General features: G+C 48.0%; 1 protein-coding gene across 1 annotated transcript in view; it reads right to left on the bottom strand.

Moving 5' to 3' along the window:
• LOC306932174 (protocadherin Fat 3-like) overlaps positions 1-14425 on the bottom strand; it is a gene marked incomplete at its 5' end in the record, with an annotated part of 118947 nt that overhangs the window by 62430 nt on the left and 42092 nt on the right. Inside the window, 5 exons of the mRNA XM_079513872.1 lie at positions 2578-2947; positions 3571-3792; positions 4319-5122; positions 5772-8500; positions 11583-11793. Of these exons, the coding sequence (XP_079369998.1) occupies positions 2578-2947; positions 3571-3792; positions 4319-5122; positions 5772-8500; positions 11583-11793 (4336 nt within the window). The remainder of the gene's footprint in view (positions 1-2577; positions 2948-3570; positions 3793-4318; positions 5123-5771; positions 8501-11582; positions 11794-14425) is intronic.

The following is a 14425-nucleotide window of genomic DNA, read 5'->3' as shown; positions in this document are numbered from 1 at the left end:
TGACAAGATTGGCCAGTATAGTCACTTGGGTGGCAGCGTGGCGCAGCGCAGCGGTTCCCAAAGTGGGGTCCGGGGACCCCACCAAATGGACCCTTATGGGTCTGTAACTCTGAGAGTGATACAAATTGTTCCATTTGTACACTCTGAGTCAAATTAACATTGATTTTACGATATAAATTAGGGTCTCAGAGATAAGAAATGCCTTTAAATGGGGGTCCGTAGACTAATGCATGTCAAACTGGGGGGTCCTTGAAATGAAACAGGTTTAGAATCACTGCTAGAGCCATACAAATCTTCTCTTATTGGGGTCCCAGATATTGGCCTATCTTTTTCCAATGGGGGGCTAATACGTGTCAATTTGGGGGTCCTTGACAAGAAAAGGTTTGGGAACCACTGGCGTAGCGTGCCTTCCGCACCTCCGGCGCTCTTCCGCCCCCAGAGTGTAAACTGTTCCGCCTGTCGACACACGTGGCTCCGACGAACTGCAGCGGCCGATGAGGCTTCTGTTGTTTTTTTATATCTATGACTAATCCATGTAGGCCAGGTGTAGCTAACGAGTTAACTGTTTACTCTAATTCTATATACTCCTTCTTTGGCCTTCAGCAATCTACCATTCTGTGGGCAAATGTAAGGGGGTGCTGCACACTCATATAGCGTAAATAAATGCTTATCTGGCAGAGGTCAAACCAACAAGACTGAAATGATTATTGCAATATCATATCATAATATGGTTGTAGATTAATCAGGTCATGAGTCACACAGAGTGTGTTTACATTCTGTGGAACACACCATAGAAAATGAATGACTTATACATTGCATCTGTTATATTGTGTTATGACCTTGCTCCCACACGCACACGCACACGCACACGCACACGCACACGCACACACACACACACACACACACACACACACACACACACACACACACACGCGCCAATGTTTATTTATACTGTAGTTGGAGATGAGCCAGAGCTGCATACTGTACTCATGGGTCCTCATGATTATCTTGAGTAAATTAGCAAGAATATAGACAGAGCCAGACGCACAGAGGCTGATGATGTATTCCTGAATAATATGGTGCATCATCTTCTTTTCCTTTCAGCTTTTCCCTTCAGGGGTCGCCACAGCCAATCATCTGCCTCCATCTGACCCTGTCCGCTGCCTCCTCTTCTCTCACATGTCATACATCTTCTCTTTGGTCTTCCTCTAGGCCAGGACTCCTCAACTAGAAATGCTGAAGGTCCACTAATAATCTTTGAAAAAGACTAAGGTCCGGTCCCATGAGCGCGGCGCGGGCCACGCAGCGGCCAGCGGAGAGCAGGGCTCTATGCCTGTTTCCTACAGTCACACCAAGGCAAGCTTATACAAATCGGATCCCCTCCCAACCAACCAATACTGGGGTGCAGAGTATGGAAATAAAATGTTTCACAAATATTCCCCTCCAAAAATTCACAGCAAATGAGAGGTATTGTGTTGAGTTAAAAAAAACTTTAGCCTCAAGTTTTAAAGTTTGTTTTTTTTTTGCCCAGGGTCCACAGAGAGGTGGTTCGCGGTCCGGTCGTGGACCGCGGTCCGCCTATTGAGGACCCCTGCTCTAGGCCTCCTGCCTGGCAGTTCCAACCTCAACATCCTTCTACCGATATACTCACTAGTCACCACCCATCATCTGTCCGTGTCCAAACCATCTCAGTCTGGCCCCTATGGCTTTATCTCCAAAAATCCCTCTGATGTACTCGTTCCTGATCCTATCGATCTTTGTTACTCCCAGAGAGAACATCGACAGTTTTGTAAATCACTGAATGGTTTGGCACTTCACTTACATACACCTCAGAATTCAGGTGTAAACTATGCTCCCCCCAAAGTCACTGCGGTTTGTGGGCCAGCTAAATCTCAAGGTCACAAAGAAGACCCGCCTAAAGATCAAAGGTGACCGAGCCTTTTCGGACGTAGCCCCCACACGTCAAACTGGCCCCGTCCATCGAGACTTTTAAATATCGCCTTATGACCCACCTTAGCTTTTAACCCATTTTGACCTGAGATCAGATTCTAAAAATGTCTTCTACATCCTGACTGTTTTCTGAAAAAGCTATGTTTCTATGTCAGTCGTTCTTTGATTTTTCAAAAATAGCTAAAGCATGACATGATGCTAACACCAAAAGGGGTTAAGACCCACCTTGGCTTTTAACCCTGTTCGAGAGTTTCTATGGTCTATTCTTTGTTTATGCTTGATCTACAAGCTCAAGTCGCGCACTACGAGCTTGTAGGTCTGCTATTTTTGAAAAATCGAAGAACGACTGACATAGAAACATAGCTTTTTCAGAAAACTGTCAGGATATAGAAGACATTTTTGAAAAATCTTTGAAAATATATTCTTTCACAGCGAACGTTTTTAACTCAAATATTTTTATATAAATAATTTGCTTCTGGGGGGGTCCCTGAAACAACATATTTTCAGATGGGGGGTCGTCGGCCAAATACAGATAATTCTGTGGGTCCTTGACATGAAAAAGTAGACATTTACTAGAATCCGGTCACAGCTCTCAACGGGGTTCATTAAACACAACGGAACTCTCACCGGTGATGTGGTAGCTGACTTGTCGGTTGGCGGCCGAGCTGTCGTCGTCCCTGGTGTTGAGGACGGCCACCACCTCGCCGGGCGGGTCGCTCTCGCGCACCGCGCCGCGGTAGTACCCCTCCTCCAGGAACCTGGGCGGGTTGTCGTTGACGTCGGACACGGCCACGGTCACGGTGGCCGTGGACGAGAGCGAGCGCGGGCTCTCGCCGAGGTCCGAGGCCACCACCGTGAACACGTAGGACGGGTCGCTCTCGTGGTCCAGGTCCTTCAGCGTGGAGATCCAGCCGGTGTTGCTGTCGATGCCAAACGTCCCCGACGTCGATCTGTCCCCGCCGGGCTGAGTCGTCGGCGAGCCCAGAGAGTACGTCACCTGGATGGGTGGGGGAAAAAAATATCGATTCACTCAAATATCGAAATAAAATTCCGCACGACGTTTAAGGTCAACATTAGTCTTTTCCGTGCCATGCTTTTCAGCCACTTTACTACGGGAGAAAATAAATTCTGAACTCATAAATACTATCATAGGGCAGTATTATGCGTGTCTTAAGTACCAGGTCTTATTACTTAACTTAAGACCTGGAGGCGTGATCAATGCCATTTGGCCACTCAGAATAGCCAAACGGCATTGACCACGCCTCCAGGTCTTAAGTTAAGTCATAAGACCTGGTACTTAAGACACGCATAATACTGCCAAATATCTTTTACTAGGGCCTTCAAATACAGTTTTCTTCACAGTTTTGATATGTCAGGGTATACAGTAAGACGGAAGGCAATTGACCTTTTTACCAATAAAATAGTATTAAAGAAACTGTTAACTGGTAATATGTGTTTATTTCTTGATCGTCTCTTGTCTTGATTGTCTAAACATGACGCCATGGGCTGCTATCCTCGATAACAGGCTTGATAAGCCCAAAGCTTATTGATACCAGGTACTCAATAAGCTTGTCATCAGATTCTTCCGGGTATCGGTTATCGAGCTCCATCCCTAGTTACCTGTCCATTGGCTCCGGAGTCTGGGTCCGACGCGTGGACCTGAATGATCTTGGTCCCGACGGACATCCCTTCCATGACCGTGGCCTCGTACGAGTTGGACTCGAAGGCGGGCTTGTTGTCGTTCAGGTCCAGGACCTTCAGCTCCACGTCGACGGTGGTGACGGAGTCCAACTTGGCCTGCTGAACGGTGGCCGTGACTTTGAAGTGGAACGATTTGAGGACCTGGGAATGGGATTGACATTCAAAATTGTAAATGCAGCTTCAAAAATAGCAGATCTACAAGCTCATAGCGCGCCACCGAGTGGCGCGCTACGAGCTTGTAGGTCTGCTATTTTTGAAAAATCGAAGAACGACTGACAGAAACATAGCTTTTTCAGAAGACTGTCAGGATGTAGAAGACATTTATAGAATCTGATCTCAGGTCAAAATGGGTTAAAAAAGTGAGCGACACCGCAGCAATACTAGAGGGAGTGAGAACAACTATCTGGTACCTCCGACAAACATGGGTCAATTCTCCTTACGTACATACAGTGTTCTATTTTTTTTCCTTGGCAATGATTTTGATTTCTTTTACATTTTTTGTTATCGATGATACTTTTGTTGTTGTTGTTATTCTTCATGTCATGTGTATGAATTGATTGCATAGGGCCTAAATCGAAACAAGACCGCAAGTAAGTTCTGTCTAATAAACTATTCAATCAATCAATCAATCAATCAATCAATCAATCAATCAATCAATCAATCAAACCTCATGGTCCAGCGGCTTGTCCAGCTTGATGACGCCCGTGTCCTTGTCCACCAGCAGGACCCCGTCCTGGTTGTTCTCCCCCGTCTCCCCGTTGACCAGGGCGAAGGTGACCGGGAGTGAGGAGGAGGAGGAGGCGTGGCCCGGAGGCGCGGCGCCGTTGAGGCGCACCGCCCCGACGGCCGCGCCTATGGGCGTGTCCTCCGGCGCGCTGAAAGAGTACTGCGATTGGCTGAAGGACGGGATGAGGGCGTCCGGAGACAGCACGTGGATGTACACGGACACCAGGGAGTGCCGGACGGGCGTCCCGCCGTCCACCGCCTTCACGAAGAACGACAGGACGGAGTTCCTCAGGTGGCCGAAGCTGCCCTTGGTGACCATCCAGCCGTTGTCCGGGTCGATCTCCAGGATGTCCACCACGGGGACGTGCGCCTCGCTGTAGAGGGAGTACGTCACCTTGGCGTTGACGCCGTCGTCGGGGTCGTGCGCCTGGATCTGGGTCACCAGGTGCCCTCGGGCGACGTCCGACTTCACGGAGGCTCGGTATTCCGTGGCGTGGAAGCGGGGCACGTTGTCGTTGTCGTCCAGCAGGCTGACGTGCACCGTGCAGTACGCGGCGCGGCCGCCCGAGTCCTGGGCCGCCACCGTCAGCACGAGGTCCTTGTTCGCCGGGTCCTCGCGGTCCAGCTTCTCCACGGTGGTGATCTGACCGTTGGCGTCGACGCTGAACTGGTCTTTGCCCATGTCGTTGATGAAGGAGTAGGTCACCTGGCCGAACACTCCGGGATCTGCGTCGTTGGCCCTCACCTTAAAGAGGAACGGATGGACATAGAAAGTCATACGACTGAGTTACAACTGTATTTGGACCGCTTATTCTTTCACACCTACATCAAATCTCTTCGCAAGAAATAGCCGATCTGCAAGCTTGTGTCATGTTATTTAACCCATTTAGGCCTGACCTCCAAATTTAAAAAAAATCTTCTAAATCCTCCAGTTTTCAAAAATAAATATTTTCACGATGTTTCATTTGAGAAAGAGGAACACTATTTATGCCCTGGGCTTTTTCAAAATAAAGGCGCTAGAGTGCCCAGCAGATGAGGGAGATTTTACTCTGAAAAGCCTCGCCTTCCGTTTCCCCCCAAAACCGGGAGGTGAAAACTTCCATTACTACCTCGCGCTAATAAGTCTGATCTCTCTTTACAAGCAACAATTATTCCAAACGAGATGCATGATGAAGTCAGAAATGAGGACAGAACATCGCCGATCTGATCAAAACCATGATTTGATATCGTTAAAAAGGACCGAGTGGCGCGCTACGAGCTTGTAGGTCTGCTATTTTAGAAAAATCGTGAAAATATTTATTTCAGAAAACTGGAGGATTTGGAAGAATCTTTAAAAATTTTGAGGTCAGGCCTAAATGGGTTAATTATTCATAAAGTATATCACAAAAGCTCACCTGTATAACCTTGGTGCCCACGGCGGCGTTCTCCCGGACCTCTGCTTCGTACGTGTTCAGCCCAAACACGGGGCTGTACAGGTTGGCCCCGAGCACCTTGACGTGGACCTGTGCCGTGCTGGTGAAGACCCCGTCGGACACCGACACGTTCAGACTGTAGGCGGGCTCCATCCTCTGCTTGCGGTGTCCGGAGAGCGTCACGATGCCCGTCTTGGCGTCCATCACAAAGTTCATCCTCTCGTTCCCCGACAGGATGCCGTACTCCAGCTTGTCAAAGTCGGAGCTGTCGGCGTCCGAAGCCTGGACGCACGTCACGAAGTGACCCCTGGGGGCCAGCTCGCTCACGTACGCCTCGTAGAGCAGCTGGTTGAACACGGGAGGGTTGTCGTTCATGTCGTTCACCGTGACCACGACGGCTATTTCGCTGCTCAGCGGCGGGAAGCCGTTATCCGTCGCCCTGACGGTGAAGTCGTAGCTCTGCACCAGCTCGTGGTCCAACATGCGCGCGGTCAGAATCAGACCGCTGCTGCTGTCGATGTGGAAATAGTCCGTGCTGTTGTGAACGCGCGAGAAGATTTGGTAGCGGACGATGCTGTTCTTCTCCGAGTCCGCGTCCGCGGCGGTCACTTGGATCGCCGGCGTTCCGATCATCGCCGTCTCGGACAACACCGCCCTGTATGACATTTTCTCGAACATGGGAGGGTTGTCGTTGATGTCCACGACGATCACGTCCACGTCCACCTCGGCCCGCGCGCCGGTCAGATAGTCGGTGGCTCGGACCGTCAGGTGGTAAGAAGGTGTTACCTCATAGTCTAAAGAATGGATGACACTTATGACGCCGGTGTCGAAGCCGATGTCAAACTGGAGTGACGGATCTCCATCGACGATGGTGTAGATAATGCTTTGGCCTTCCGGACTCGTGGCGTTGATCCCGAGGATGGGCGTGTGCACTCCCACGTCCTCGTTGACGGAAACGGAATAGAACGTTTTGTCGAAGACGGGCATGGCTTTGTTGACCACCGTGATTGGGAACTCCACCGTGGAGGAGAGGGGAGGGTAGCCGCCGTCTCTGGCGTATATCACCATCTGGTACTCCATGTTGGATAAGTCGGACTCGAAAGCCTTCTTGAGACTGAGGCCGCCCGTTTGCCGGTCAATGTCAAAATGGCCGTGATCGTCCTTGAGATAGTAAGAGACCTCTCCGTTGACGCCCTTGTCGCGGTCCACGGCCATCACCTGGAAAATGGGAGATCCCGGCTCCGCCTCCACCTGTACGGCCGCGTAATAAGGAAGTCCCACGAACACGGGGGTGTTGTCGTTGATGTCTTCCACTTGGACCCTGACCATAACTCTGGCCACTCGCAAGTGGTCGTGCTCCCTGCCGGCCTCCACCACCAGCTCGTAGAATTCCTGTTCTTCCCGATCAAAGGGGATTCCCGTGGTCTGAATGACGCCGGACGTCGGTCGGATGCGGAATCGCGTGCCCGCGTTCAACAGGGCGTACTTCAGTGGCTCGTTGAGACGGTTCCCCACGGCATTGACCACGGCTACTTTGGTCATGTTTGTCACGTTCTCTTTGATGGACGAGGAGTAAAGACTCTGAGCAAAGCTTAGACCAGAGTCCAGAGCTTCCCGGACGAGGACGGTGACCAATGTTGTGACGGAGAACTTCCCGTCCGAGACTTTGACGTTGAAGCGGAAACGCTCCTTCGAGAAGTTGTTGTTCTTGACCGTGATGACCCCACTGGAGGAGTCGATGGCAAAGTGCTCCAGAGGTCCGTCTGCCAGGGAGTAGCTCAGCTCCGTAGGGACGTTCCTATCGGGGTCTGTCGCCGAAATCTGCAGAGCTTCGACTCCGACGTAAGTGGGCAGAAGCAGCACCGTTTCATAGGCGTCCTGGTTGAAGCGGGGCGGGGAATCGTTGGTATCGATCACTTGTATCGTGACCTCCGTCGGACTGTCCGCCGTCAACTGTGGCCTGCCGTTGTCCCTCACGTGAACGTGGAAATGGAAGCTAGAGAAGGTCTCGTGGTCCAGGTTAGCGATAGTCCTGATGGAGCCGGTGCCGGAATCAACGGTGAAGAACATCTTCGCCGTGTCCTCAACGATCTGGTACACCAGAAGAGCATTTTGGTTGCGGTCGGCGTCGATGGCCTTGATAACCAGCGGCGAGTCGTCCGAGTCCAGGACCACACTGTTGACCGGCGCGGCCTCGCTTATGCTCCCGTGGTAGCGCAGCTGCTGAAACACAGGCGGGTTGTCGTTCTCGTCCACCACCTGTACGAGCAGGGTGGCGTTGGAGGCCATGCCGGCCATGTTGGTGGCCTGGACGGTCAGCGTGTAAGACGTCGTGGTCTCATAGTCCAGGGGCTTCTGGGTGGTGATCACGCCGCTGTACGAGTTTATCCGGAAGGCGCGGTCGCCGTTGCCTCGCCGGATGTCGTACGTCAGGGTGGACTGGCCGACGGCGCTCATGGCGGTGACGGAGGTGCCCACCGCCACGTTCTCCGTGACCTCGGCCTGGTACTCGGGCTGGGGGAACTTGGGCCCGGCGTTGTCGGAGAGCGTGACGGCGATGCGCACCACGGTGGTCGTCGACAGGGGAGGGGTGCCGTTGTCCGTGACTCTGACGGTGAGAACGTAATGGCCGATGGTGGACAGGTCCAGGTCGCGGGCCACGGATACGATGCCCAACACTGGCTCCATGCGGAACGTGCTCCCGGTGTTTCCTATGGGAAAATTAAAAACAAAACAGAACGTTTTTTTTTAGCATTGAAATCAAGGTGATATAACTTGTAACGGCAATGTGTAGGGCCGTCACGATTGTGGGTTGTTGTTTTTTTGCATTGAACATTGGAGCGTTACAGTTTATATTTCTGTTTGGCCTTTTAGCCCATGAAGTATAAAAACTCCAAAGAGAGACTGCTTTTCTCTCTATAAAGCCCATGAACAAACCTCTAATACTTAGGCAAAAGTACTCAGGATAAACGCGGAGGCAGACAGATGAATGAAGGTTTCGAAGTCCAGGTTTATTTGCAGACACAAAGTACAGATCATCTCTCCTGCATGGGCCTAGGCCACCCGCCTCACGGCGTGTGAGCCACTCACTAACACAGATAGGCATTTTCGTAGATTCTTTATACAAGCCCAAATCCCAATACACATTTGAAACAGACAGTCGTTAACACCCAAACCAAATTGTCTGGACAGGTCACAGGAAGCACAACAGGAGACCTCTGGTCTGAATGCTCCTAGATCGAAGTAGGCCTGGCTATTTAGCATAGGTGCCAGCTGTGAAGAATGGTGTCTAAACGTCTACCCTGTTGGTCCTGTAGCCTCTCACTATGGCTCAGTATTATTCAGTCGTTAACAATTTTAGATGTGAATCCAGTCTGTCTAGTTTAACATGATTTAGGCTATATTGATGAAATGTGGTTCCACCAGATACCACATTCCTCCCTTGCTAAACGTACTACACGTTTATCACAAAATAAAAGGAACCACATTTTGATGATTTGACCCTCCTCCCTTGACACTAAGAAAAGATAAAATTAAAAACAACAGATAGGCCTAAGACAAACAAACAATTACATTAGAATTCAAATGGTTACAGAGACAAACGGAATCAAGGTTACATAACTTCTTCAGGCAATTCTCATTACACACTTTACACATAACTAAATTTCGGTTCAGCCTAAGTAGAATCTTTTAGTGTTCTATTAAAATCTAATCTGAAATGTAGATACTAGACACATTAAATATTAGACACCACTATAAAGCGAAAAAATATCCTATACTACTTAATTTAGGACATGCTATAACATATACGTTTATAATGCTTTAAATAAAACTCTGCTCCACTAAGGCAGTTCAGGTATAAATACGTTAACAGGCCAGAGTCTAAGCAATATTCAACTACTATTCTCTACACTTCTCTAGGAAATTACCTCATTGTTCCATAAGTAGGCTACTCATGACTCAACTTATCAAATTATACGACAAAAACATACAATCAACATAATGCCTACTAATTCATGTTGAAAACAATACATTTTCTCTTCCAATTTGTCTAGTATGCAATTAAAAATCACTTTCACAACAATACCTATAACCTCTCTGTCCATCAGTCACCACGCACGGGCAGCAAGGCTGTACAGTTCCTTGACGCGCCGCCACGGAGATGTGTCCTTTTTCGGCCCGTGTCGAGTACAATGTGTGATCAGTACATTGCACCGTACGGCCGCTGTTTGACACTGTCCTCTTGTCCATTTCGAAATGAATTCTACACACCTCCTCCTCCCTTCAGTCATGAATCACAGCACATGACTGACAAAAGCGAATTCACGAGAACCGCGCTGGCCCCCAAAGCAGACTGCGTAGCCCGTAGAGCAGCTGCCTCGCCCCGCCAAGCAGAGCAGAGCCGACGAAGCGGGCCCTCCGCCTCCCTTCGACCGCTGATCGCCGAGCAGATGAAGCCAAGGATCCCCCTCGAATTGCCGCTGAGCATCGCCGCCCCTCGGGTTGGAGATCCGCTGCTCCCCGCCGAGACGTGAAGAGAAGCATGGTTCCCGTCGACGCGCTGTAGAGGGCCTCTCCCTCCTGTTCCACATCGGAGATCCGGAGCGCACCGTTTGCGCTGTTGTCCCCCATCCGAAGAGAAGACCACTTCTTCCCGCTGTAGACGAACGCCGTATCGCCGAAAAACAACCTCCAACCACCAACCGCCAAAATTAGACTGAAATATCCAAAAAGCCCCGCCGGTTCTCTTCTGCCTGACGCAAAAAAATGCATCAAAGACACCGGTTACGACGCACCAATTGAAGTATAAAAACTCCAAAGAGAGACTGCTTTTCTCTCTATAAAGCCCATGAACAAACCTCTAATACTTAGGCAAAAGTACTCAGGATAAACGCGGAGGCAGACAGATGAATGAAGGTTTCGAAGTCCAGGTTTATTTGCAGACACAAAGTACAGATCATCTCTCCTGCATGGGCCTAGGCCACCCGCCTCACGGCGTGTGAGCCACTCACTAACACAGATAGGCATTTTCGTAGATTCTTTATACAAGCCCAAATCCCAATACACATTTGAAACAGACAGTCGTTAACACCCAAACCAAATTGTCTGGACAGGTCACAGGAAGCACAACAGGAGACCTCTGGTCTGAATGCTCCTAGATCGAAGTAGGCCTGGCTATTTAGCATAGGTGCCAGCTGTGAAGAATGGTGTCTAAACGTCTACCCTGTTGGTCCTGTAGCCTCTCACTATGGCTCAGTATTATTCAGTCGTTAACAATTTTAGATGTGAATCCAGTCTGTCTAGTTTAACATGATTTAGGCTATATTGATGAAATGTGGTTCCACCAGATACCACACCCACAAATTGCAGATTTGAACTTAAATATACAAATTTTACAAAATTCATTTTTTTTCTTTTGAGGGGCTCTAGCCCCTCCTATGTCCAACTTTCAGGGTCTGTGTAAACACAAACATTGAAGACAAAAGTGAGGATGCATATTGTGATTGGCCAGAATGATATGATGTATGACAATAAGAGCGCCCCTCACTTCGCTTTTTTATTATTTTAAATTGGATCTACAAGGTTACAACACATCACAAAGTGACGTGTTGTAACCTTGTTTCATGGAAACAATTGACGATTATGCAAAAAACAATTGCGATTGTCTCAAATAATTGCGATTACACAATTATGTCATAATTGTGACAGGCCTATTTGCGTGTGAAGATTTGTGCTTAATAAAAGGACAAAAACAAGACAAAGGTTTTTCAGAGACCCGCGTGCTTTGCTTACCTCCTTCGATGGAGTAGATCAGCTCTGCGTTCTGGCCTTTGTCTTTGTCCAGCGCTGTGACCGCGACCACGGCTGATCCCACGGCAGCCGACTCGTACACGGAGCCCTCGTACAGTGCACTGGTGAAGATGGGCACGTGGTCGTTCACGTCCTCCACCTCGACCAACACCCGAGCCAGGTTTCTCCTGTACGGGAACTCCTGGTCCTTAACCTGTAGAAGACATGCAATCCAAGTCAATACAGTGTTGGAGCACTTCTGGAGAATCAGATCAGAAAAACAGAGTGAGAGAGAGAGAGAGAGAGAGAGAGAGAGAGAGAGAGAGAGAGAGAGAAGAGTAAAGAGAATCAAATAATTATGAAAAGATAAATATGTATGTGGGCAATGCTAAAGAGCAAAGAGGTTAGCTGTGGCATTTGGCATAAACAATGAACACGGGTGTGTTGTTCAGAGCTAGAATGTACGTAGAATAGATTTGAAATTCAGCTTCAACTAAAGTTTATACTCACACTCTAACATACCAAGTGACGGATAAACAAACTTGAAAGTACGAGCCAAAGATTTAAAAAGAAGAAACAAAGAGAAAAAAAAGGGTTCTTTGGCAAACAATTTCGCTCGGGGACAGATTTAATCTTTAAGCTAGAGCGTCCAATGAAGTAGAATTGAAGTGTCACATTATGACTGTTATATGGGCCCCGTGGGTACGAGTAATCCCACCACTGGAGGAGACGATGTCAATTGCTGGGTTAATGAGATAGATATTTATGCCCTGATGCAAGACTCTCAAAAAAACAACTCACTGGGATCAGAGGCAAACCTCCATTTCATGACAGGCGCCACGCATAGAGGGAGTATTTAAATAGGTTAGTACGTATTAGCATCCAAATTAGCACTCCACTCTGCATTCTGAAATGCTATCTCAATGTTATCCAGCGCAGCCCTGAATAAGACAACAGAACAATCACGTTCGTGGGATCAATTGCCGCATACATGAAGAAGCAAGCAGCAGAATCGTTGTTTTTAAATTTTAATTACGTTTTATTATTTCATTCGTTTTACTCTAATTCATTTGAATATATTTAGGTCTCTCGGTTCATGATTACAGAAGCAAAGACTTTTCTCAACAAAGTCTTCTCGACAGCGACTTCTAGGCATGTAACGATATATCGATATTATATCGATATGTATCGATTTATTAAAAATAAAAATCGATTTAAAAATCATATTCACATGCTTTTAGAGAGAAATGAGACACTCCATGCAGTCACTTTCAGTAGTAGAGTGTCTGTTACTGTGCCCAGGTGATGGTCGTTATTGATGCTCATTAATACATCAAGAAAGGCAATTATGTTTGCAATGTAGTTAAATAAAAATTGTGAAAAAAGCTTGGGGGGGGGAAGATAAAATAATCATAAAAAAAAGATTTTTTGGTCTGGAAAATAATTGTGTTGAAAATGTCGAGAAAAATCGTATCGTGAACCTCATATCGTGATACGTATCGTATCGTGAGTTGAGTGTATCGTTACATGCCTAGCGACTTCTCAACAAAGACTTCTCAACACTATGCATGATCTTTATCAGGGAATATAACGTTACCCGCTGACCCGCATAACAGCTGTACGTTGTACATGTGCAGCATGTTTGTGTTGCCTGTCGGTCCTTTCATTTCCTGTGTGTACACTGCAATTATGAGATAGCAATCACGCCGAAGCCTGTAAGCCTATATACAGTTCAGCAGATGCACAGTCAAGCAAGCATGCAAACTGTGTGCACTCCGTGGCCCATGTAGCCCTGCACACACACACCCCTGCACACACACACCCCTGCACACACACACCCCTGCACACACACACCGTCCCCTGCACACACACACACCCCTACACACACACACCCCTGCACACACACACACCCCTGCACACACACACCCATGCACACACACCCCCCTGCCGTCACATTGTGCACAATGCAGAAGATTACAGATACTATCAAGTTTCTGTCAAGCTAGATGACACAAAAATGTAAACCTTGCACCTTGCAAACTAAAAGATATTCCCTTTTGTAGGAAAAGTGTCACACATACTTCCCTTCCCTCCTTATCGCCATCAAAATGACACATTTCAAGATGACTATACTGTACGCTAAACCAACCGATTACATTTACCTGAGAAAAAAACTATTTGATATATCAGGAAAGGTAATTTCCTGCCCATGCATGACGGTATTCTTTTTACTGTACATCCACTGAACATTTCAGGGCAGAACATATACCGCACGAGGCTCTACTCATGAGGCATCACAAATTCACACCCCCACACACGGCCACACGTATACAGTTGAGTACAGTATGTACATAAATCATTGCCAGTACAAATGACATGATGTAATTATACTCTCTACTAAGGTACGCTTAACACACTCCTGTAGCGTTCATACACTCGGAGACGTGATGAAAGCTGAATGTGAAATTGGAAGCATGAGCCCTGCATGTTTTCACTTCTCTGCTCTCCGCTCCACATACCTCCTCATTTACCCATTCCGTTTTTTTTTGGCAGGCTCATTCCGCTTCCTGTGATGGGGGAGTACAGTACATGCTGGGTTGGTGCTCTGTGTAATTAGCTTAATTGCTTAACCCATTTTGGGTGGGAACCCCTTTTGTTCCCGAAAAATAGCAGATCTACAAGCTCATAGCGCGCCACCGAGTGGCGCACTACGAGCTTGTAGGTCTGCTATTTTTGAAAAATCGAAGAACGACTGACATAGAAACATAGCTTTTTCAGAAAACTGTCGGGATGTAGAAGACATTTTTAGAATCTGATCTCAGGTCAAAATGGGTTAATGATGAGCT

Source organism: Electrona antarctica (genome assembly GCF_951216825.1).
Source record: "Electrona antarctica genome assembly, chromosome: 11".
Lineage (NCBI taxonomy): Eukaryota > Metazoa > Chordata > Actinopteri > Myctophiformes > Myctophidae > Electrona > Electrona antarctica.
This window is presented reverse-complemented; position numbering and strand designations above follow the sequence as displayed.